Below are 22,598 nucleotides of genomic sequence, written 5' to 3'. Positions count from 1 at the left end.
GCAAAAATAAACAGTGTACACTACCCGACTTTACGATAATAAGGGACAGTATGTCGGGACACGGTGTTGATAAGCTTCATGTTGTGCAGCAGCAGTGCCAGTCGGCAATGCTTTAAACTCTTCCCATTCCACTACGTCGGAACTAAAACCTGTACCCGTAAAAAGTAGGTGGCCGGTGCCTAGGCTGTGAGAGACGGCATCGCACACGAGCAACCATGCTGCTCCAGCACCCGGAAAACAAACACAAGCACAGCGGCGAATGGGAAGGGTGCAAAGCATCCACCAGCATGCCATTTTACACCGGGGACTACAGTAGTTTGCTATCTGAAACGGAGAAGCCGAACCATTTGTGTCAGGTTTTCTCCGTAGTAAACTCCTGTCGTCCTCCTCCTCCTCCCAGCAGCGAGCAGAGCAGCATGGAATCCTCCCTCGTTTGAGTAAGGACGTGCTGTGATTGGCCACAATGGCCAGTGCACTAGTGCAAGACGTGCTGTGATTGGCCAGTAGCCACTTTGAGTGGCAGTCGGTGGGAAATGCTCTCGCCACAGAATTTACTAGTATTCTGGCCACGCAGATGCGCTTCCCGGCGCTTGATTGACAGCGCAGAATGAATTTTGACGACGCATGCGCACTGGCGTACCGCTTGTGTGCACCCCTGTTTATATACCCTCACACAACAGCGTCACACGCCGAAATGACCCGATCTACAAGCTCACAACACGGTGCATTCCGTGGCCGATTGAGAGCTGGTGGATCAGCTATTTTTGGCTAGTCTGGCCAGCAATGAGCCGAGTAAAGCTGCAAACTGATCCCCCCCCCCCACACCCCAAATAGGTCTAATTCGTTTTCCATTAGATTGGAATCCCGCTAATGATGTCACTGGTAGGCAGGTTTCTGAACTGCCCATAGGCCACCTCTGAGAGAGAGTAGACAGAAATGGGGCCATCTTATAATGAACATTAGTTAGGACCAATTAAACGGAGATAAGGTTGATGATGGGCAAAGTGCTACATTAGGCATCGCGGATCAGTAATTGGATGGCTTATTAAGTAAAGGCTGTTACAAACACAGACCCATTACATTTTTCTTCCAACCCATTGCTCTTTGAATGCTACTTTTACAGTAGCTTCACACTCCAGGTATAAGGTATTTATTAAAAACCGCACACCCTCCTTTATGTTGTGTGTCTCTTCCGTAACAGATAGGTTATTGTGCTGCAATAGAATAGACTGCCAATATTGCTGACACGCACGCACACGCACACACGCACACACACGCACAGGACTCTTGAGGGAGGCAGGAAATAGGAATGGCTCACCGCTCCGTCTCTCCCTCTCTGCCCTTTCTCAACACTAATGACTCAAATGGTTACCGTCCCACGGACTGGAAGACGGGGACTGTCTGCAAGGCATAAGCCGAACCGAATCATCACAGCGCACAGCCGGACGCGGCTTATTAGTGAGACTGTCATCTTGGTTCACTTCCCCCTCACACCGCGAGGAAAGGAAAAGCAGTGAAACGAGTACAAAGTGCACAGCTTTCTCTGCCATCCCCCCCCTGTGTCATCCATCCTCACAGTCACTGGCCATATTCTTTGCAGTAAGTACACTAAGAAGCGTAGGGAAATCAAGGGCAGAAAGTTCCGGAACTCTCCCCTCAAGTGTCTTTGCATAGTGTCACACACACACACACACACACACACACACACACACACACACACACACACACACACACACACAGAAGATGTGAAGGATTCTTCCCCCCCCCCTGCGGTTCTATTGGACAGCCAACTCCTGATTAATTTATAATAAAAAATAAATAAATAAAACCTTTTTTTCTTCTTTTTCTTCTTCTTTTTCTTCCCTGCTGGAGTGCATCCCTAAAAATCCATCCTTTTCTCTGAAGCGGGGACATGACTCTGTGCAGAGGGATTAGTAACGGATTTGGACATGCACTGCCAAATTGGCTGCGCTCCACAATTTCCCACCTCTGTGTCCGTCAGGTCTCAGCCCATCTGCGCCTGCCTGCCTGGTGCCCTTCAGTTTGATGCCATCCCAGCTGGGCTGTGTGTGTGTGTGTGTGACTGTATGGCCTCATCCTCCTCAGCCACTGTGGGCACCATGGGTACACCAGAGTGCCAGGCCTGTCACTAGACCGGGTGGGGGGGTGTGGGAGATCCAAAACAGATCGACCTTAACCCAATCCAAGCCATCCACCAGATATATCTCGAGGAAAGCTATTATTACCATTCGGGCCATCCACGAGAAACACAAGATTTGATTAAAAAAATATTTAAAAATGATATCGGTACCTTTTTCCCCCCCGCTTCAGTTAGCTTCCGTTGCTAGCCTCCACTAGCCTGGCTAATAAGCCAGACCGAATCAGCCGTTGGCAAAAATAAATTTGCCTGCCGGCGGATTACGGTCTGGAGAGGCTCAATTGTACGCCCATTTCCTACACCAAAGAACTGGTGTGGCCAATCGGGACACGGTATGCAATATGGGCGGGCTTTGGTACAGTGACGTTCAATGCTTGAGACCTTTGACTGACAGTAGCTCTGACCGTTTGCGTCAAAGAGAAAATGTTTGAACCCACCCCCCAGGAAACAAGATCCATACACAGCATCTCCAGACTCAAATACCACACGACAGTGTGATTTGAGTCTGGCTTATTAGCCAGGCTAAGCCTCCACAGGCCTCCCTTTGTAGAAACAGCCTACATGTCAAACTGCGTTACGCGTGCACGTGGTTACTAGTGGTTTGTCTGCTCAAAATGGGATAAAGTACCATGTTAATTAATCTGAGCTCGCGCTCAGAAAAATGTATTATCCGTGAATTAGTACACAGCCTAGAGTGAGGCTAGATTACAGATATGGAGGGCTATCACTTCCCGGGTCGAGAGGATGTTGCTCTTCTTCTTCGCACGTTTCACTGGCACTCACGATCTATGGTAACAGCATGGAATGGGTTAAAGGGGCTAGGCAGATTTCCTGCCCACATACAGTTGTTGCTGCTCCTCAATTCTAGCTCTTTCTGTTAACGTTGTGGGCTGTGATCCAACTGCGTATGAGATGGAACTACGTGTACTTGCGGGGAAATTTGACAGGTCGGGTCAGAGTAATGCAGCGAGGCAACGCTCCAGACGGTGTGAGATAAGACGCCACTCAACAGAAAACGAGCCGTGTCAGAAACAGTCTGTCAGCTCTCATAAAAAAGCCCCCCATTCTGTGTTTCCTAGAACTGTAATTATGAAAAAAACCATTAACATGGTGAAACACATCTTGATGACATCATCAAGATGTGTTTCACCATGTTAATGATTTCTTTCAGACCTCTAGTTCTAGGAAACACAGAATGGGGGAACCTATTTATTATTTCCACACAACAGCTCTAAGGTATATTAATGACATAGTAAAATGTTGAAAATGAGTGGAATGCCCCTTTAAAATTAGTTGTGATGAAGACAGAGAGGATAATTAACAAGGCCAAAAGCACAGCAGACGATGTTTGATGTGGAGACGGGGAGCCACCTCTCATACATGCCCGCAAACTCACACGCATACACAGTACATAAGAATCACACCCGTGTGAAGTGAGGGGCGCTCTTTTCATCATACATCATGTCATTCCGGCCAATCACAATTTGCGTCCTCACTTTTGTCTTCACTCAAAAATGGCCATTCATTATCAAAAGGCATTTAATGTTTGTGTTAGGACAAAGTTTGTGTTTACATGCTAGCGCCCCTCAGAAATACAGGGAATTTGCGCTCTGATTCACATGGTCGAAACAATGGTCTTCTTCCCTTACTCCCTGATGATATAAGAAGCATTTCCATCTGGCACACAGGGTGAACCAGGGTGAAACGCTCGGAGGGGTGGAGCAGGGATCCATACGAAAGATAAACCAAGCTTACTGTATAATGGGGTCAAATGAAGAAAATGAAAGAAAGAAAGAAGACTAAATGGAAGATATTAATACTGTAAGTGCGCTCCCAGTTGCCTAGAAGGGCTGTGTCGTCATCGGTCAGGACACAGGGCAGTGGAGGGGAAATCGTGTTTTGGGCAGACATGGAATTGCTTTTGGAGGTACCCGATTCCAAATTGGGTATGATTGGATGTTGTGTTCATGACATACTGTATGACCTTTTTTGTAAGAAATGTGAGTAGGCAATTACGGTACATAAATAAACTCTTGATAGCGTAAAAGTATTGTTAAACACCTGCATTAGGCTACTTAATTTACAAGAAGTCTACACAATCAGAGCATGTAAATATTATTCTTATTTTGACGAACGTTTGCCTGTCATCTCTCCTAATGGTACCAACATCAATACAGCATGGAATTGTGGACAAAATCGTATCCAACGACAACAAAACAATCTTTAGTTTTGAGTCTGCAATCAAATGGTGGTCCGTGGCTCAAATGCAGAACAAAAGAATGGACCTTGATAAGAAAAAGGGTGTAAAACCACTGATTAATGGCATGTGCCATGCTCCCTGTGGCCCCTGCAGTAGTACCTGTAGCAGCTTCCATCTCATGTTGAGCTGGTCCAGTTGTCTGGAGGCCGTGGACGACAGCTGGACATCCAGCGGGGTCAGCTCCGAGGACAGCTCGTTGACCGTGCGCACGTCCTGCCTCAGCGGACTGATCTCCTCCCTAAAGGCCTGCGCGGGGTGAGAGGAGGGAGGAGGAGGAGGACGGTGAGGAATCATGGCAAAAAGGGACATCGAAAATATGACTGAAGTTTGGCTTCAGGGCCGTGGCGACTTTTCCACAAGATAGGGCCTAAATTCCTGTAAGGAAACAGGAAACCGCAAGGACGTTTTTTTTGTGTTTGACTGTACTCTGTTGCTGTTTTTTGAGTGGTGTAAACCACTCCTACAACTGGCTTTTGTGTGCAGAAAAAAATGAGCATGGTTGCTATGTTCAAAATAATTTCTGACGTAATTAAATCACACCCGGGTGAACTGGATGACCGTAGCAACCATGGTCATTTTCTCTGCACAGAAAAAGCCAGTTGTGAAATCACATCCGGGTGTGATTTCATTACGTCAGATCAGAGCTGATCAGGCTACATAATACCTTACCTTATTTCATTACGTCAGACATTACGTCAGACCACAGCTGATCATGCTATATAAAACCTTACACCACTCAGTTCACACGGGTGTGATTTTTACATTACTGTTCAATCAATCAATCAATCAGAAGTACATCAAATGTTACAAAATCAAATAACCGCCATAACCCCAATATAAATCCAAATAACTCATATTATTTGGATTCTGAAGAAGGTCAAAAGGATTCTAGTGTACTGTGCACTGGCTCCATTAGAACTGCCTCCTCCATTGAAGTTCTTAAATCCAGGCTCAAAACTCTGTTTCACAAGCTTTCGAAATCTTCTGATGAGTTTTTGCTCTGATCCAAGTGTCTTAATGATCACTTTAGTATGCCTCTGTGTGCCGTTTTATTACGGTTTGGATTTGTTGTGCTGATGAAATTATGAAACGTTCTGTATAGCACTTTGGTACAACATTTCTTTTTTTAATGTGCTTCATAAATAAACAGGATTTGATTTGCCTCACATAATATGGTTTTAATTCATTTACATTACATTTTTCCTTCGTTTTTTTTTTTTTACAAATAGCAAGAGCCACTTGCCATAGCTGGGGACATTTAATATAACATGCTGTGTTACAACAGTTACACTGTTTTATTATGATGACTGACTACAAACAAACAATTGTATGTTTAGCATATCCCTGCCTAGTTGGCTCATTCATTAATGATAAGCATTGGCGATATTACTGTTATCATTCATGTTAATGAATCACTGTATGACGATTGTTGCTTTTTGCCCGGAATCATTATTTTGCTGCTCTTAATCGTTTGTTATCAGATAAATGTACTGGGCTAGTACTTTAGCCCAGTACATTTAATCGTTATTGCACTGCACATTGTAACAAAACAACACAAAACAAAACAAAAAACGCATACCAGATGCATTCGGTAGAACCACCGAGAAAAATAACTGTGCTTCGGTTTGTGTCATATTATATAAATGGGAAAATTGTATTCCATTAGATAAATAGCTTTCTCCAGTGGGCAGACCACATATTAACCCATTCAGGACGGGAACACCTTTTGGTGTTTAAATCATTGTTAGCTTTTGAAAAATCGTGAAAATGTGGCGCAAATCTTGTTTCAGAGCAAACGTTTTTAACTCTTTGCTTCTGGTAGGGGTCCCAGGAAAAAACATATTTTGAGATGGGGTCGGCGGACAATTACATATTATTCTGGGGGTCCTCGACATGAAATAGTTTGACAACCACTGACACGGAAAACTGTCATGATTTAGAAGACATTTTGTAGAATCTGGTCTCAGTGCTAAATGGGTTAAAGCGATATCACCAGCCACACTGTAAGCACAAAGTGATATCGGGGGAATACAACACATCCACACAAACAAACTACTAAAGTAATGGAGAAGAAATTGCTTCTCTAGCCTCCCTCCTGTACCCACTGTTCATGTCATTTCACTTTTCTCTCTTGTGCTTTGTCCTCTTATAGTGAGGAACGTACAGCATCATGAAACTATAGTGCTCCCGCGCTGACTTGGCCTGTCCAGGACTCTCTGGGTGAAACCAGATCATACCGGCTCTCCAGAGACACTGGCCCAGTTGGACAAAGTTAACCCATTTTTGACCTGAGATCAGATTCTAAAAATGTCTTCTACATCCTGACAGTTTTCTGAAAAAGCTATGGCCCTCATTTATCAATTGAGTGTAAAATCTGCCCCAAATTCGAGTGTAGGTTTCGTAGTACACCCACGTCGGGTCGGCATTTATAAAGTGATCGCAGACAGCTGATCCTTCCTAATTTCATTCCTAGCAGTAATAAATGTGACGGCTGAAATCAATCTGGCACGCCCTATAAAATCAAGCCGCGCCCTCGGTTTTGTGACATGAACAACTGCAATACGACCTGGAAACCATGGTTACAGGAAAAAAAAAGTTTCACTCGCTTGCCTAAGTTGCCTTGCTGCCCCCTCCCATACACACACACACACAGACGCACGCACGCACACGCAACTTGTTGTATCTTAAATAAATAAACCTGCATGAATTAAATAAAGCTGTAGGACTACCCTGTCTATTTCTCCTCTCGCTTCCCTTGCTGCCCACCTCACCCCCCGCACGCACGCGCGCACATATCGCAATTTGCAAGCAACTGTCACTGTGTTGTTAGTTGTATATTAAATTATTAAAGTCTTTATTCATTTAATATACAACAAGATATATTAGTGAACGAAAACCTGAACCTGTGAACCATGAATTATATAACAAATAGGCGCGCACACACGCTGCTGTTTTGCAAGGTGCATCTCCTGTCCTGTCTATCTGTCTCTCTCTATCACTGTGGTCCGTCCGTGACACCGTGACCAATTGACCATGCACGTTCGTTTCGACAGTCTATTTAAATTGCCTCGCTGTCAACTGTCAATTATATGAATATTGCAGCCAAAACCGTAGCCTCATGTGGCACTGGACAGTGGTGGTGGGCTGCAGGCTGGCTTTAGCCTATACTATCTCCGATGCGTTCCCACTTGCGCTGGCACGGCACATTTGGCATTCGAGCGACGCGTCGGGTTTATTAAACGAGGAGGAGATTGCACATACTGTAACTCCAGAAAGACATCGGCCTGCTGTAGATTAGGCTACAGTAGGCTACCCAAGTTGGGACTCTCCGCAGCTGCAGCGCTGCACTATACTCTCCAACGTCCCGTCATGGAAATATTTCAGCACAGACAGCCCAAATCCTCACATGTATGCGCTCATCATGCAAAACACTGTTTAAATGGCTTACGCATCTAACTTGCAACATTGTTTTTAAATGCGCGATTTTAATTGCTTGCTTGTAAAGTTGGAAATCTCCTACTAATTTCATATGACACAAAGACACATCGTTGATGTAGGCTATTCCTTTACTTTTTTACATTTAGCCATATACATACCTATACAGTTTTATATAAACATTTTAGGAGTGAATACATATGTTTCGATGCCTGTGACAGCCTCTCAGCTGGTCAAACAATGTTGCTCCGCTGTTCTACGACAGAAAAACAGGTGAGGATAAAGCGTACGACAGCTCCCGACCAGACGTGATTTTTGTCTTGGCTCAAGTTCAAATTCATGCTTTGGCGCAAATCGTAAATGCCGAAAATTGCGGTAATTTCGGCGTACACCCATATTTTGGCGTACGCACGGTTGATAAATGAGGGCCTATGTCTCCATGTAAGTCGTTCTTCGATTTAAAAAAAATAGCAGATCTACAAGCTCATGAGCTATGAGCTTGTAGATCTGCTATTTTTCAATAGCTAAAGCATAACATAATGCTAACACCAAAAGGGGTTCCCGCCCAAAATGGGTTAAACCATTAAGACCCGAGACCACATTCTCGACAGAATGTCTTAGAAATCGTGACAGTTTTCTGAAAAAATCATTGGTTTTTCCACGTCAAGGACCCCCGGATAATTATCTGTATTTGGCCTGAAAATATGTTGTTCCGGGGGACCCACCAGAAGCAAATATATTTGAGTTAAAAACATTCTCTGTGAAAGAATGTCAATGTATATTCAAAGATTGTCATACATAGCAGATCTACAAGCTCGTAACGTGGCACTTGGTGCCACGCTATGAGCTTGTAGATCTGCTATTGTTCAACTGCTAAAGCTTAAAATAACGGTTAAAGTGGTTAAAAGCTAAAGCGACACTAGACGCGTCCTCAGGTCTAAATGGCTTTTGGTGTTAGCATTATCTTATGCTTTAGCTATTGAAAAATAGCAGATCTACAAGCTCATAGCGCGCCACCGAGTGGCGCGCTACGAGCTTGTAGGTCTGCTATTTTTTAAAAATCGAAGAACGACTGACATAGAAACATAGCTTTTTCAGAAAACTGTCAGGATGTATTAGACATTTTTAGAATCTGATCTCGGGTCAAAATGGGTTAAAACAAGAAAGTAACCTCCCCTCCCCCCTTCCCATGTCCTACCACAGTCTTTTCGATGTGGTCCTGCAGCGAGTCGATGAGCAGGTCGCCCACGGGCTGCCACTCGCCCTTGGTCTCCTCGGCGCGCGCCAGCCGCAGGTCCAGCTGGTCCATGGAGCTCTGCAGCTCCTGGAGGCGCTCCAGGGCGCGCTCCACCTGCACCTGCCAGACGCCCACGTGGCCTCGGAGGCGCTCCCAGCGCTCGCGCACCTCGCCCGTCTGCTTGCGGATGGCCCGGGCCACGCCGCGGGCCTTCTCCTCGGGGGTGAGGTCTGGAGGAGGAGGGGGAGGTGGGGGGTAGAAGAGAGAGGAAGTGCAGAGAGAGAGAGAGGGGGCGGTTCAGAAGCGAGACGACGAGTGACGCCAGAAGAGCTAGAAGCATAGAAGGTCAAACCCAAGCCCCCAGTGAAAGCTCCAACGTTGAGGCGCTCGGGCCTAGTAGTAAGAGTGGGGACTGCAGGCGGACCCGTGGAGTTATGACGGGGAAACCCCGTGCATCTGGTTTAACATTGAGCGCTCGTTTGCACTTCCGCATTTTGGACACCACAGTTTGGTGTCCAAATCGAAAAAACACATTTTTACGAAACGTCCCGACACATTTGACCCTTTCCTGACAACTGCAGCTGCAAAGACAAACCATCAAACCCGTGGTAGAACAACTAACAAACCCAGCTCATACCATCACTTTTTGAGTTTTGAAAACTTCACGACTTTAACAAAATGTTAAGTTAAAAATGTACAAATGCCTACATGTACTGTTTTTTTTGACGGACTATGCATGTATTACATCCATCTTGTGTTCATTAATGTGCACTTTCCAGACCAAAATAAATGAAAGGAAAGACACACAAAGTACAGTAGGAGAGGGCCAGGTACAGTTGGGTGCCACCGATATTGTCCCTTATCATTTGACCCATTTAGGCCTGACCTCAAAATTTTAAAAAATCCTTCTAAATCCTCCAGTTTTCTGAAATAAATATTTTCACGATTTTTCAAAAATAGCAGACCTACAAGCTCGTAGCGCGCCACTCGGTGGCGCGCTATGAGCTTGTAGATCTGCTATTTTTCAATAGCTAAATTATAACAATGTTTAAAACACCAAAAGGGGTTCCCGCCCAAAATGGGTTAACTGTCCTTTTGCGCAGATCACGCAAACCTCAGCAAAAAGAAAAGGACAATATCGATGGCCTCCAACTGTAGGACAAGTGAGTGGAAGAAGATGAGAGAACCTTCCCCAATCAATCTAAATAAACTAAATAATAGTCCCTCCAACTACAGAGACAAGGTTGGAGTGTGTGTTCTGAGCTCACTTGATCACTTTTCACTAGAGATGTCCCGATACTGTATCGGTATCGGGGAAAAGTATCGGATCGGCCCTTATTTGTCATATCGGTATATATGCCAGTCTAACCACAGATCTGACACAGGGGTAAGGGGTTGACACTATGGCAGGTAAATAAAATGTTGGGGACATGTGGAGTTTGCTTTGGAGTTGCCCAAACTGCAAGTGCACATTTGAGTGATGAGTCTGCTATAAACACAACACGAGATATAGCTATAAACACAACATGAGATCACGACACTGGTATCTGTATTCGGTATCGGCTAACACAGAAATTGAGGTATCGGGATCGGATCGGATCGGAAGCGAAAAAAATCGGGACATCCCTACTTTTCACAGTGTGTGAATGTATTGCCATCTTCATCTCTGAAGTGGCCTCTGCTCCCTCCTTCTCTCTCTCATGTACTGAATGCACTCTAACCAGACTCTGAGCATCTGTGAGATTAAGATAGCAGCACAAGCTACTTAGCACGGTGACAGAGTCCACATGCTAGTAACGGCATCTACAAGGAACACAAACACGGCTATCGAGCGGAGGAAGCAAGCAAGTCTAAGGTTTCCAATAACCTCCTCATTTGGGAACTTGGCATCATCGTCACCCACTGATCTTGCATTTCTTTCACAGAATGTATGCAAGGAGGCATTTCTTTCACAGAATTAATGCAAGGAAAAGATCCTTTGATATGCATTAGAGATCAGAGTCAACCATTATCGGCTCTGAAGTCCCACCACATCGCTCCATACCATCTCTCAAGTTTGCTCAATTATTTACACATTAGGGATTCCGTTTGATTGGAAATGTGCTGACTTAGCCGTGACTTGTCATTGCTTATCTGGCAGGGTAGGAGGACTTGTGCACAGAGAGAGAGAATTCCTAATAAACCGGAGAGATACTTAGTAATGGAATGCTGTGTGTGATCTGTAGTTTCAGTGAGTTTACTTTCGCCCAACCTTGGGCATAGGCCACGAACAAGAGCTCTCCAGGCATCCCGGTCCTTGGCCTGGGTATAATGTTTACTAAACTAAACATTGTACCAAATCTCAGAACTGGGGGAAAATGTATTTTGCAAAGTAAGTATGTGCATTTGATTTAACCTGCTTGGTGGAACAGAGAGGTGAGATCCACGGCTTGAAATCCTTTGTCTGTGATTTGTTTTCTTTTGAGCTTTTCTAGTACTTAAACAAGGTAAAAGCTGTCTACTTTGTTTGACCTACGGTGGTGAGGCTTAAGGGCAATACTTCAACTGGTGTCGACACTTTTTAAAAGTACAAGTTTGCCTTTAATGTGAGATCCTCTTTTAATGATAACAAGCCCGGCAGGAAGTAGACAAACTGCAAGAGTTACAGAACTTTATTCCCTTTCATTTCTTTAAAATTATGATGCCTGGAAGCTAGATATACTGTAGGAGTCTAGACACATTTGGGCAATGTTGGCACAGTTGGATTGGAAATGTGTTTTAAAAGCTCCGTTTTTAAAGTGACTAGTATCAAAAGCTGCTGTTTTGTGTTGCTATCAAAGTGTTACCAACCGGTCTTGGGCTGCAGGTTCTTGCGTGGCTCCCCGGGCCCTTCGATGGGCTGGTCGGCCAAGAACATGCGCGCCTGGTCCAAAGTGCTGATCACCAAATGTTCACGCTCCTTCAATTCTGAACACAGTGCCTGCAGGAGAATACAAAGCACACAGCAGCAGAATAGTTAGTGGCTGTGCAACAGACAAGAAACCCGTTTATACTATCTAAATTAGCCTCGGACTAACCTGCGGTCTTCGGCAAACACTCAACAGGAATGTTTTAACTAGTATTAAAGAGATATTTTCTGTTTTACTTTCTGTTTTTCACTACAGTTCTGCTCGGCGAACACAAAATGACTCGCCACTCAAGCCCCACATGTCAAATGAGTCCCACAGCTGCTATCAGGGTGGCCGTAGCTGAGTGGGTAAAGAATACCCCAAAAACGAAATGGAACACAATGGAACATGTATTTGTTATTGGAGTTTCCACACAGGAAAGACAGGGTGACCCCAAATGACAAGAAAGTGAAAGTCATTTTCAACAAAATTATTTGACGATACTTTATCCGGGTATACTTGACTGACCTCTACCTTTTGGCTGTGGCAGAAAATACTGGTCAAGGTATTTTAGTAAGGTTTTAGTAAGGACAAATGTAATACGAAACAGAATATTATGTAGGCTAAGGCTCCTTTAAAGAGTTAAGTCTTAACCCATTTAGACCTGAGGACGCATGTGTGTCATATTATAGCTTTAAACCCATTTTGGGCGGGAACCCCTTTTGGTGTTTTAACTAAGCATTATGTTATACTTTAGCTATTTAAAAATAGCAGATCTACAAGCTCATAGCGCGCCACCGAGTGGCGCGCTATGAACTTGTAGGTCTGCTATTTTTGAAAAATCGTAAAAATGCGGCACAAATCTTTGAATATATATTCTTTCAAAGCGAACGTTTTTTTTATTTCGACGTCAGGCCTGAATGGGTTAAAAAGACGGTACAACTGCCTTTTTCAGGGTATCATAATACCCTGGAGAAGGCAGTTGTACTGCCGAAACGTTGGTTTTTACTCTGCATCCTAATAAATAATCGGCTCTTTGGCTATCAGCCACTCTTTTGTCTTTTTAAGACTTAACTCTTTAGATGTTTCTGCCGTGAGCTGGCACCACTACTAAGACTGGTGTGCGTTTAGCATCCTCCTGCACAGCTAAGGCTACTTTAACAGGAAACAACAGTAAAACTAGCCTAGAAGAGAAATCAGATTTGAGTAGCCCTAACCACTTTCAACCTGGCATGCCTATTTTGGACATCAATGTGCAGTATAGGGCCAGAGCGTAGGGAGGAGTTTCGCTCAGAACGGGTTATTCTGGTTGCCATTTTCCTGCCTACCAGTAGGCTAGTAGGCTATAGTAGTAGGCTGCTAGGCTACATTTTCCACCCTCACTGTGGAGACATATACCGTTGTAGGTATAAAATAAAACTGTATGGTTTGGGTGTCAGATAACAAACTTGATACCCCAACTTGTCCATTCCACTGCGGCCCGTCAGAATTATGCTTCCATTGTACCCTCGCAGTGCGCCGTTGACTGTCCGGAGATATTAAATACACGCGGTATGGTTTCTTTGATTTGGGTGTCAGCTGACAAAATAACATAACCTTCAGCAACATTCCCAAACACATGTATGCTCTGCTCTCTACCTGTCCTCAAACGAGTATGACAGTGTAATCAAAATAATAATGGTCAGATCGCATACAGACAGATTATGCATTTACTGCGGAGAGAACACATGTTTGACTGATCACTCGTCACTCTCATGGTGTTTTCCCCCCTCTCCCTGGTTCCATAAGGATACAGTTGGGTGCCACCGATATTGTCCCTTATCATTTGACCCATTTAGGCCTGACCTCAAAATTTAAAAAAAAATCCTTCTAAATCCTCCAGTTTTCTGAAATAAATATTTTCACGATTTTTCAAAAATAGCAGACCTACAAGCTCGTAGCGCGCCACTCGGTGGCGCGCTATGAGCTTGTAGATCTGCTATTTTTCAATAGCTAAATTATAACATAATGTTTAAAACACCAAAAGGGGTTTTGCGCAGATCACGCAAACCTCAGCAAAAAGAAAAGGACAATATCGATGGCCTCCAACTGTATGTCTTCTACGTCAAGTAAGATGTAAACATTGAGAACTGTTTTGACGTGAGGGGAGGGGAGGCGGCTATCAGATCAGAACACCCGAGATATGGCAAAAAAAGACAGGGTTCTACGAAGTACGAATAACAAGTGCCTATAGCAAGTCTTCTACACAACACTGCCTAGACTCACCCAGAGTAAACAAACCACAACCTGAACATATTGTAGGTGAAGTGGGAGTCACTGGGAAACCCTGTTGAAACTCAGGAATCAGCCAAGGACTGACGAATGTACAATACCAGACAATTCTCCCACGTTCTAGTCAAGTCCATCCACCAGTATTGTGTTATACACCTTGGGAAAAACACCCAGCAATAACAAACATCTTCCCCAACTGAATCCTAGTCCTAACGTTTTTCACCGCAATAAGTGGTTCAATGTGGCATCTGTATATACATTGACTTAATATTTAATCTTTATCACACAATTAAACAACTTCACACTCAGAAATAGGGTGTATTCTGAAATATTCATTCATCTATTCAAAATAACCACATTTCCCACATTGTAATACATTGGTGAAGTGCTGTGCTTAGATCTGCATTCTCTACACAGCAATATCTACAAATCTATCAATTCCACTTAAATCAGCTCTGACATTCATTACATTTTAAAGCAGCCATTGTTTGACAAACACAAAGGTAAGAGCAAGTGTTAGCATTCAGCCCATAGTTGCTATAAACAACAGCTCTTGGCATCTAATTGGGTGATGGCTGCATTACAAATCTTGTTTCCGTCTGGCCTTCGACAGTTGAAATGTATGGAGTACTGAGGGAAAGGGGGAGGGAGGGATGGGGAGCAGAGAGAGCGAGAGCGAGAGCGAGAGCGAGAGAGAGAGAGAGAGAGAGAGAGAGAGAGAGAGAGAGAGAGAAATGAGAATTGAGAAGTGGTTGAAGGCCAGAGGGCCAAATTATATATTTTCTTGAAGGCAGAGTGAAATTAGCAGAAGGTAGAGGCCAAAGGGGAGAGGCCAGCCACTTGAGCCTTGAATGCTTTCTCATTACGGTGCGGGCTAGTAGTAACACCTCATATTCTCCTCGTAGAAGGCCAGGGGCCATCCTCCCCTAGTAGTAACACCTCATATTCTCCTCGTAGAAGGCCAGGGGCCATCCTCCCCTAGTAGTAACACCTCATATTCTCCTCGTAGAAGGCCAGGGGCCATCCTCCCCTAGTAGTAACACCTCATATTCTCCTCGTAGAAGGCCAGGGGCCATCCTCCCCTAGTAGTAACACCTCATATTCTCCTCGTAGAAGGCCAGGGGCCATCCTCCCCTAGTAGTAACACCTCATATTCTCCTCATAGAAGGCCAGGGGCCATCCTCCCCTAGTAGTAACACCTCATATTCTCCTCATAGAAGGCCAGGGGCCATCCTCCCCTAGTAGTAACACCTCATATTCTCCTCGTAGAAGGCCAGGGGCCATCCTAGTAGTAACACCTCATATTCTCCTCATAGAAGGCCAGGGGCCATCCTCCCCTAGTAGTAACACCTCATATTCTCCTCGTAGAAGGCCAGGGGCCATCCTAGTAGTAACACCTCATATTCTCCTCGTAGAAGGCCAGGGGCCATCCTAGTAGTAACACCTCATATTCTCCTCATAGAAGGCCAGGGGCCATCCTCCCCTAGTAGTATCACCTCATATTCTCCTCGTAGAAGGCCAGGGGCCATCCTCCCCTAGTAGTAACACCTCATATTCTCCTCGTAGAAGGCCAGGGGCCATCCTCCCCTAGTAGTAACACCTCATATTCTCCTCGTAGAAGGCCAGGGGCCATCCTCCCCTAGTAGTAACACCTCATATTCTCCTCGTAGAAGGCCAGGGGCCATCCTCCCCTAGTAGTAACACCTCATATTCTCCTCGTAGAAGGCCAGGGGCCATCCTAGTAGTAACACCTCATATTCTCCTCATAGAAGGCCAGGGGCCATCCTCCCCTAGTAGTAACACCTCATATTCTCCTCGTAGAAGGCCAGGGGCCATCCTCCCCTAGTAGTAACACCTCATATTCTCCTCGTAGAAGGCCAGGGGCCATCCTCCCCTAGTAGTAACACCTCATATTCTCCTCGTAGAAGGCCAGGGGCCATCCTCCTCCCCGTCAACACATACACACAGAGAACACAGCTGAGGTTTTGGACGGTCAATTTCTTAATCCTCTTGTCAACGCGAACGCCACTGCTACTACGCCGTATACACGACCAGAGTAGCAGCAACGGACAAAAAAAAAAGCGAGCGCTGCGTGTTGCAGTATAATTATTCTTCGCTTTAATATAAGCATGACCCCAGGGGGAGACCGATGCCTATTGGAGTGTGTGATTGCTTTGTGAGGAGACGGTGTACCCGGCGATGCTACGAGGCAACTCGATTAGATGGCGCGGCCAGCATTGATAAAGCCCCCCCCCCCGCTCGTCTCCGACACGGAGAAGAGCGCTGGAAAATGAGGTGCTGAAAACGGTGACGCTTTCACACGCTGTTTTCACGCAACATTAGCCGGGCATCGACTTGGGTTACGCGGGGTGTTTTCTTTTTAAGGCCACGCAGCACATTTCCGAGTGTTAATTTAAACTCTGAGGGTGTACAAATGTTAACCAAATGTTAACCAAATGAAACCGCGAGGGGTCCATTTGGTTACATTTGTACGCAAATGGATGAATCAACTAGAAATTCATTAGGTTAGGTTAATGAGATTGTACTGTGCACGTACAGTACTATAGAATGAATATTTAAACTGGGAAAGCTATACATAATATAAGCTAGCTGTCTAGAAGAGGGTCTGTGTACGCGTCTGTGTGTGTCCGGCGTGTGTGTGTGTGTGTGTGTGCGTAATCAATTGGCATAACGACTACATTGGGGAGGAATACGTTAGAGTATATATGAATAGAGACGGCACCGGATTTCTCCTCCCATCCACTTGCATTAAGTTGCTCAAAAGCGCATGAGGCGATTCCACTCCTCCTTCCGTGTAGGAACAGAGTGCATTCTGGGATGGATTGGACCCAAACACATGAACGTGCTGCCGTTGACTATCATTGCACGCGCTCACGTGCGTTCACGTATGAAACGGCGTTCACGTGTCATCATGAACGTGCACAATGATAGTCAACGGACCAGCGCGTTCATGTGTTTGGGGTCCAAACTGCAATACCAAATTCGGCCACTATGTCCATTTCGCCTCAGGGTTTCCTCCGGGTGCCGTCTCTATTCATATATACTCTAAGAGGAAAACGGGTAAAAAGCACACTCCCAAAAAAAGTAAATGATAAATGATGGTAAGCTGTCAGCCAGTGAGTGGCAATAAGAGACTCATCGCAGAGCCATTGGCAGGTAGTGTCGAGATGAGGCACATTCCACCCACAATGAGTCTCACTTTTAGGGGAAAAGGTAATATCGCTGCAAAAGGTTTGAGCTCAATGAAGATTTCACACAACTGCCTCTCTCTGGGGAACGCTGTATAAAAACTGAGCCTCCTGCCTCTCTCTGGGGAACGCTGTATAACAACTGAGCCTCCTGCCGAAGTCAAATTAAATCACCCCGTGCTAATGAACGCTTTACTCAAATCCTTTTTTTTTTGTAGCCAGCTCAAATAGTGGAACTGTAATACGCTGTGTACTATTAGATGAGCAGAGGGGACAGTTGTTAAAAATAAGGGGGGGGAAATACGGGGAGGGGGAGGAGGAGGAGGAGGACGACGAGGGGGAAAAGAGGTTTGTCAGAGGAAGCGAGGTATCGGCAAAGTCAAGGGTTCGTTACAAAAATGCTAAAGATAGTGGAGGAGGAGGGAGAACTGAAAGAAAGGGAGACATGCTTTAAAGGAGCATTCAGTGATTTGGGTGATTTGGAAAACCACCCAGTCCGCCCCGGTAACAAAATGTGCACATGCACGCTCTACAGTGGGGGGAAGTGCAACAGGCCAACAGCATGTGCACCAAGGCCCGCCCCCACTCGATCATGATTGGAGGATTGCCCCTCTCATCCTGATTGGATGAAGGCTTTGCCACCCGCCACCAAAACTGAAACTAGGGTTTTTGGACCCCAGGGGCTCACTGGGGACAGGAAGGAACTCCTTATATGGTCAGCACACTCTATAGTAGGGAGGATTTTCCAGAAAAAAAGAAAAAATAAGTGATTTTTGAATTAAGTCAAATCACTGAATATACCTTTAAGTCTAATCACCTGTAGAACTGGACTGGTTTAGTTTCTCATTTGGCTCTGTGTGCGCATATAGCGTCAGTTAATCCTGCACATGTCTATGTGGTTTGTTGCTGCTTTAATTGTTATTTTGGTGGGGTGTCCCCGGCCCGCACGGTGTATACTAAAGCTAATTCCTTGCATGTAAAACATAGGGAAATTGGTTTCCACGGGATTTGGATGTAGAGTTAAGATGTTTACGTCATACAATTTCCAATTTTAGCATGGGAAAATGAATTACCAACCGAAATGGGTTTATTTTTAATCATCTTTGAATCTCCCTTGTCGAATCGCTGAACACGTGGGTAACACTGCGGTATAGAAATGCACAACACTTTGGCTGATTACAACATCCTTTGGCAGTCGGAGCACGTTCTCTTTAAAAGCTCTGCACTCCTGTACTTTTCGCCCCCAAAGTGGAAACTTTGTAAGGCATGAAAAAGTAATGGTGTCAACAAGGAAGGTGTCAACAAACTGCATGTTCATGGCTGCCAGCCCAGCGGAGGCGTGAGTCTCTCATCTCATCCATCCTCGGGGGCAGCCCCGAACTTCTAACAGATGGCAGTGCAAAAGTCTCTTCCAAAAACACTTTTTCTGTCAAAACTCCAGCCCGTTCAGCTGATCTGTGTGACACGGAGGGGTACACTTTTTGGTACGTAGGTAAGTAGGTTGGTTACTATTCATCCCAGGGCAACATTACAGCAGCTGGCCTGTAATTCAGGCCTGAATTCAACATCCCCCATCCTAATCAGCCTGACCAGATACCAGGTATGGATATATAAATATGTAAACAGTGATTCTCTGGCAAATACATAGACATTATATTTGAACACACAGGGACAAACCCGTACCTTGACATGAAAACAGAGAATATACACACATTTATCAATAGACCAAGTGTAGCGATATTGAATGGAAAAGTAATAAAACCCCCTCTTTTACTTTTTTCTTCTAAAAATTGCTAAATACAAAGCAAAAATACTTATAGTATACTAGAATTTCGCGGGCCTTCGGCCCGCTCATCCCAGAGTTGCGTTGCCCCGCGTTGCGATACAGAAGTCCACAGATACAGAAGTCCACAGTGACACGCGTTGTATGCAGCTGTTTTGTGTTGCAGCGCGTGCGCGCGCGCGCGTGTAGTGTTGTTGTTATCCATATATGCGCCTCGGTTCGTCCCGTTTGTTCCACGCCAGGTGTCGACGCAGTCGTTTGTGCGATTGGCGTGTTTGCATTATTGTAACTGTGTAGGCATACCATATTCTGAATTACCAAAAAGGACACATGCGCGCGTGCATGTGGATGTGGATGTGCTCATGCGCGTGCACGTCGTGCACGTCGTGCATGTGCCGTGCGTGGGCGGTTCTGTTAAATTGAGATGTCAAAAGAATCTATAGCCTAACAATAAATGGATCAAATATGCTCTGTATTAGTTATGTATTTATTTAAAGCAGTGGCTGTGAAAGGTGTGATCCAGGGACCCTCATGGTTCCTTGAGGGGGTTCCAAATGGACCCATTATAGGTCTGTAACTGTGAGAGTGTAACACATGGACCCAAATGGACCCTTACAGGTCTGTAACTGTGAGAGTGTACAAATGTAACCAAATGGAGTGTTGTATAACTGTTAACTGTGATACTGTAGAAATGGAATGAAATGGGACTGTTATGGGTCCATTTGGTTTGACTCTCAGAGTTATGGGGGTCCTTGAAATTAAGAAGTTTGAGAACCTGTATGCAATGGCTTATCTGTTGTAAAAAGAGAGACCAGCCTATTCTCCAAACCATCATATGTTATGCTTTGCTAGGTTGTACGAAATAATATTGGGTCATTATAATTTGCAGGACTCACCGCGCGCACAGCTGCCTTGTCTGTGTTGACATGACATGGGCTTGCAGGACAGAACGTGTATTTGTGACAGACACATAGTTCCTTTGCAGACAATACAATGTGCTTCTCATTGGTCAGTCACAAAGCTAAGAAAACAGCAGCCTACTTTTTCTGCATGTCAATGATGAGATAGTTCTCCGCTGTCTGTCTATCTGCAGACAGCGGAGCAGCCAGCGAGCCTTTCTCTGATCTGCGGTCGGGACCAGTGGTAGTGGTGTGAGCGTGCAGCGCATGCAGAGTTATGAAGAATACACATTCCGGGGTTCGGGCTGAAAGTCCACCTCTCACAGTGTTTTGCCACTACGAACCATTGAACGTGCATTGTAATACACATTGGTGTGAATGGTCTGTGAGCGTAGCGATACACTACAGGCGATACGTGTGAAACCCCGGACATTTGAAGGAATGTATAAAACCACCCGGACTGGCCGGACAGGCCCCCAGAAGAGGACGTATGGTAAACTGTGTATGTAATCGCGGCGCTGTCCATCCAAGTTAGAATGAGTGTGTGTGTGTGTGTGTGTGTGTGTGTGTGTGTGTGTGTGTGTGTGTGTGTCTGGCTGCCCTGTGTTTTGCAGCGTGGGGATCGCCATGTGAGGGGGCTAGCCAATAAGGGCCCTGTGTTGCATGTGGAGAATTCTGTAGGTTAGTGTGTGTGGTGCAGCCGAACGGGGTGGTGAGAACATGAGGGGGATGTAGCACAGCAATCGGTGACCCCTACATTAAGCTGTGTTGCTCCCAAGATGCAGTGCAAATGCGTGTTGTAAGCAACCGTAGCCAATGGGAAAACAGGATGCAGTGTTGCCAGGTCCGCGAATTGTAAGCGAGTTGTAAGTAGCGTGTTGAATGGCATTTTTTCTGGGCTTGTTTTCATAGACGTGGCAACAAATTAGGCGGGGGTGTCGGTGCTTGTGGCGTGTTTGTGTTTATTATTGATATTGATATTGTTTGCGAGTGTGGACGGGAGCCGGCTTTAGTGGCAGTGCGATGACAATTTTTACGCGGCTGGTGTCGAGTGTGGCCGTGCGGCGCGACATGAGGAGATAGCCGTGGATCGACGCGGAGGGTAAGGCTGTGTCGTGTTAGTGTGTTGTTGCAGTGTGTGTTGCAGCGTGTTGCAGCGTGTCAGTGACGTAGTAGCTGGTGCCTTTTGTTCCTGTGCGTGCTTTTGGGCACATGTTTTCAATTGTAATATAGGATAGTATTGATACAATCGATTATTTAGAATGCAAACCGATTCGATACAGATTATTTGCATTGCAAAACGATACGACACAAAGTCAATGCTGCCGTTTACAATACCGCTGTATACTTCGATTCTTGAAATTAAAATGTATGTTTTGATGCAGTTACTATATCGTTACACGCACACGCACGCACGCACGCACGCACGCACGCACGCACGCACGCTCTCTTGCTCTCTCTGGGGTATGGGGAGTCGTGTCTCCCTGTTGAAACACCCATCATGATTACAATGACACTGCCTGTTTTCCTAGCCTGCTGTGGTACAAGATAAGGTCATGTTATTTAGTGAATTGTCGATCTTCCGTGTTAAAATAAATGGGCCGTCAAAACGAAAGTTTGCCAGGGCAATCTTCAGGGGAAATTGATGACTGCTGAATTTGAAAAAAAATTACTACATGTCCATCCACAATTCCACAGTCCAGTGAACATCACAATAGCAGTGCTAATTTTGTTGACTAAGACTAAGACTAAAAGACTAAGATGTTGATATTTAGTCAACTAGACCAGGGGTTCTCAACGTTTTTGGCCGGGGACCCCCGGAAATGCCAATATAAATTGACTGCTACAATAACCTTAATAATAGAGACAATACACCATAAATAAATACTGAAACCAGATATAATCATTAGGGAGCCATTCCAGCCATTCAGTTAAAAAAATAAGAAAAACATTTGGGGACCCCCCAAAATAATGTGGCGACCCCCCGAGGGGTCGCGACCCACGGGTTGAGAACCCCCGAACTAGACTAAGGCTAGACAATTTCAGAGTTGTCAAAAAGGTAGACACAGTAATTAACAATTATCTCCGAACCATAACTGGCTGCCTGAAACGCACTCCTGTGTCCTACCTGCCCGTCCTTGCAGGAATTTCCCCGGCCGGCCTCAGACGAGAGGCTGCTACCATAAAACTAGCAAGGAAAGCCAAGATACACGACTGGCATATCCTGCACAACACTACAGTGGAAATAGAGCCTCCAAACAGACTCAAGTCCCGCCACCCTTACAACAAGGCGGAACAAGAGATGCTAGACCACCAGTGCATGGCTGGCGGCATCTTGGAATCAGAAGTGGGAGTCTGCTGGGCCCTCCCGTATGCATCGCTATATCTGTGACCCGGGTGACGGCGTTGAAGGAGAGGACCTACCACGCCGGCAGTGGACCCTACTGAACCGCCTGCGCCCTGGAGTCGGCTGCTTCAA

At 45.4% G+C, this 22,598-nt stretch overlaps 1 protein-coding gene across 2 annotated transcripts in view; it reads right to left on the bottom strand.

Moving 5' to 3' along the window:
* Positions 1-22,598, bottom strand: part of utrn (utrophin) — a 344,298-nt gene that overhangs the window by 96,357 nt on the left and 225,343 nt on the right. For both annotated transcript variants that reach the window (XM_079527087.1, XM_079527086.1), the window contains exons 59-61: positions 11,920-12,049; positions 9,052-9,320; positions 4,518-4,664 (exon numbers count right to left, since the gene is read on the bottom strand). In XM_079527087.1, coding sequence (XP_079383213.1) covers positions 4,518-4,664; positions 9,052-9,320; positions 11,920-12,049 — 546 coding nt within the window. The remainder of the gene's footprint in view (positions 1-4,517; positions 4,665-9,051; positions 9,321-11,919; positions 12,050-22,598) is intronic.

Source organism: Electrona antarctica (genome assembly GCF_951216825.1).
Source record: "Electrona antarctica genome assembly, chromosome: 17".
Taxonomy (NCBI): domain Eukaryota; kingdom Metazoa; phylum Chordata; class Actinopteri; order Myctophiformes; family Myctophidae; genus Electrona; species Electrona antarctica.
This window is presented reverse-complemented; position numbering and strand designations above follow the sequence as displayed.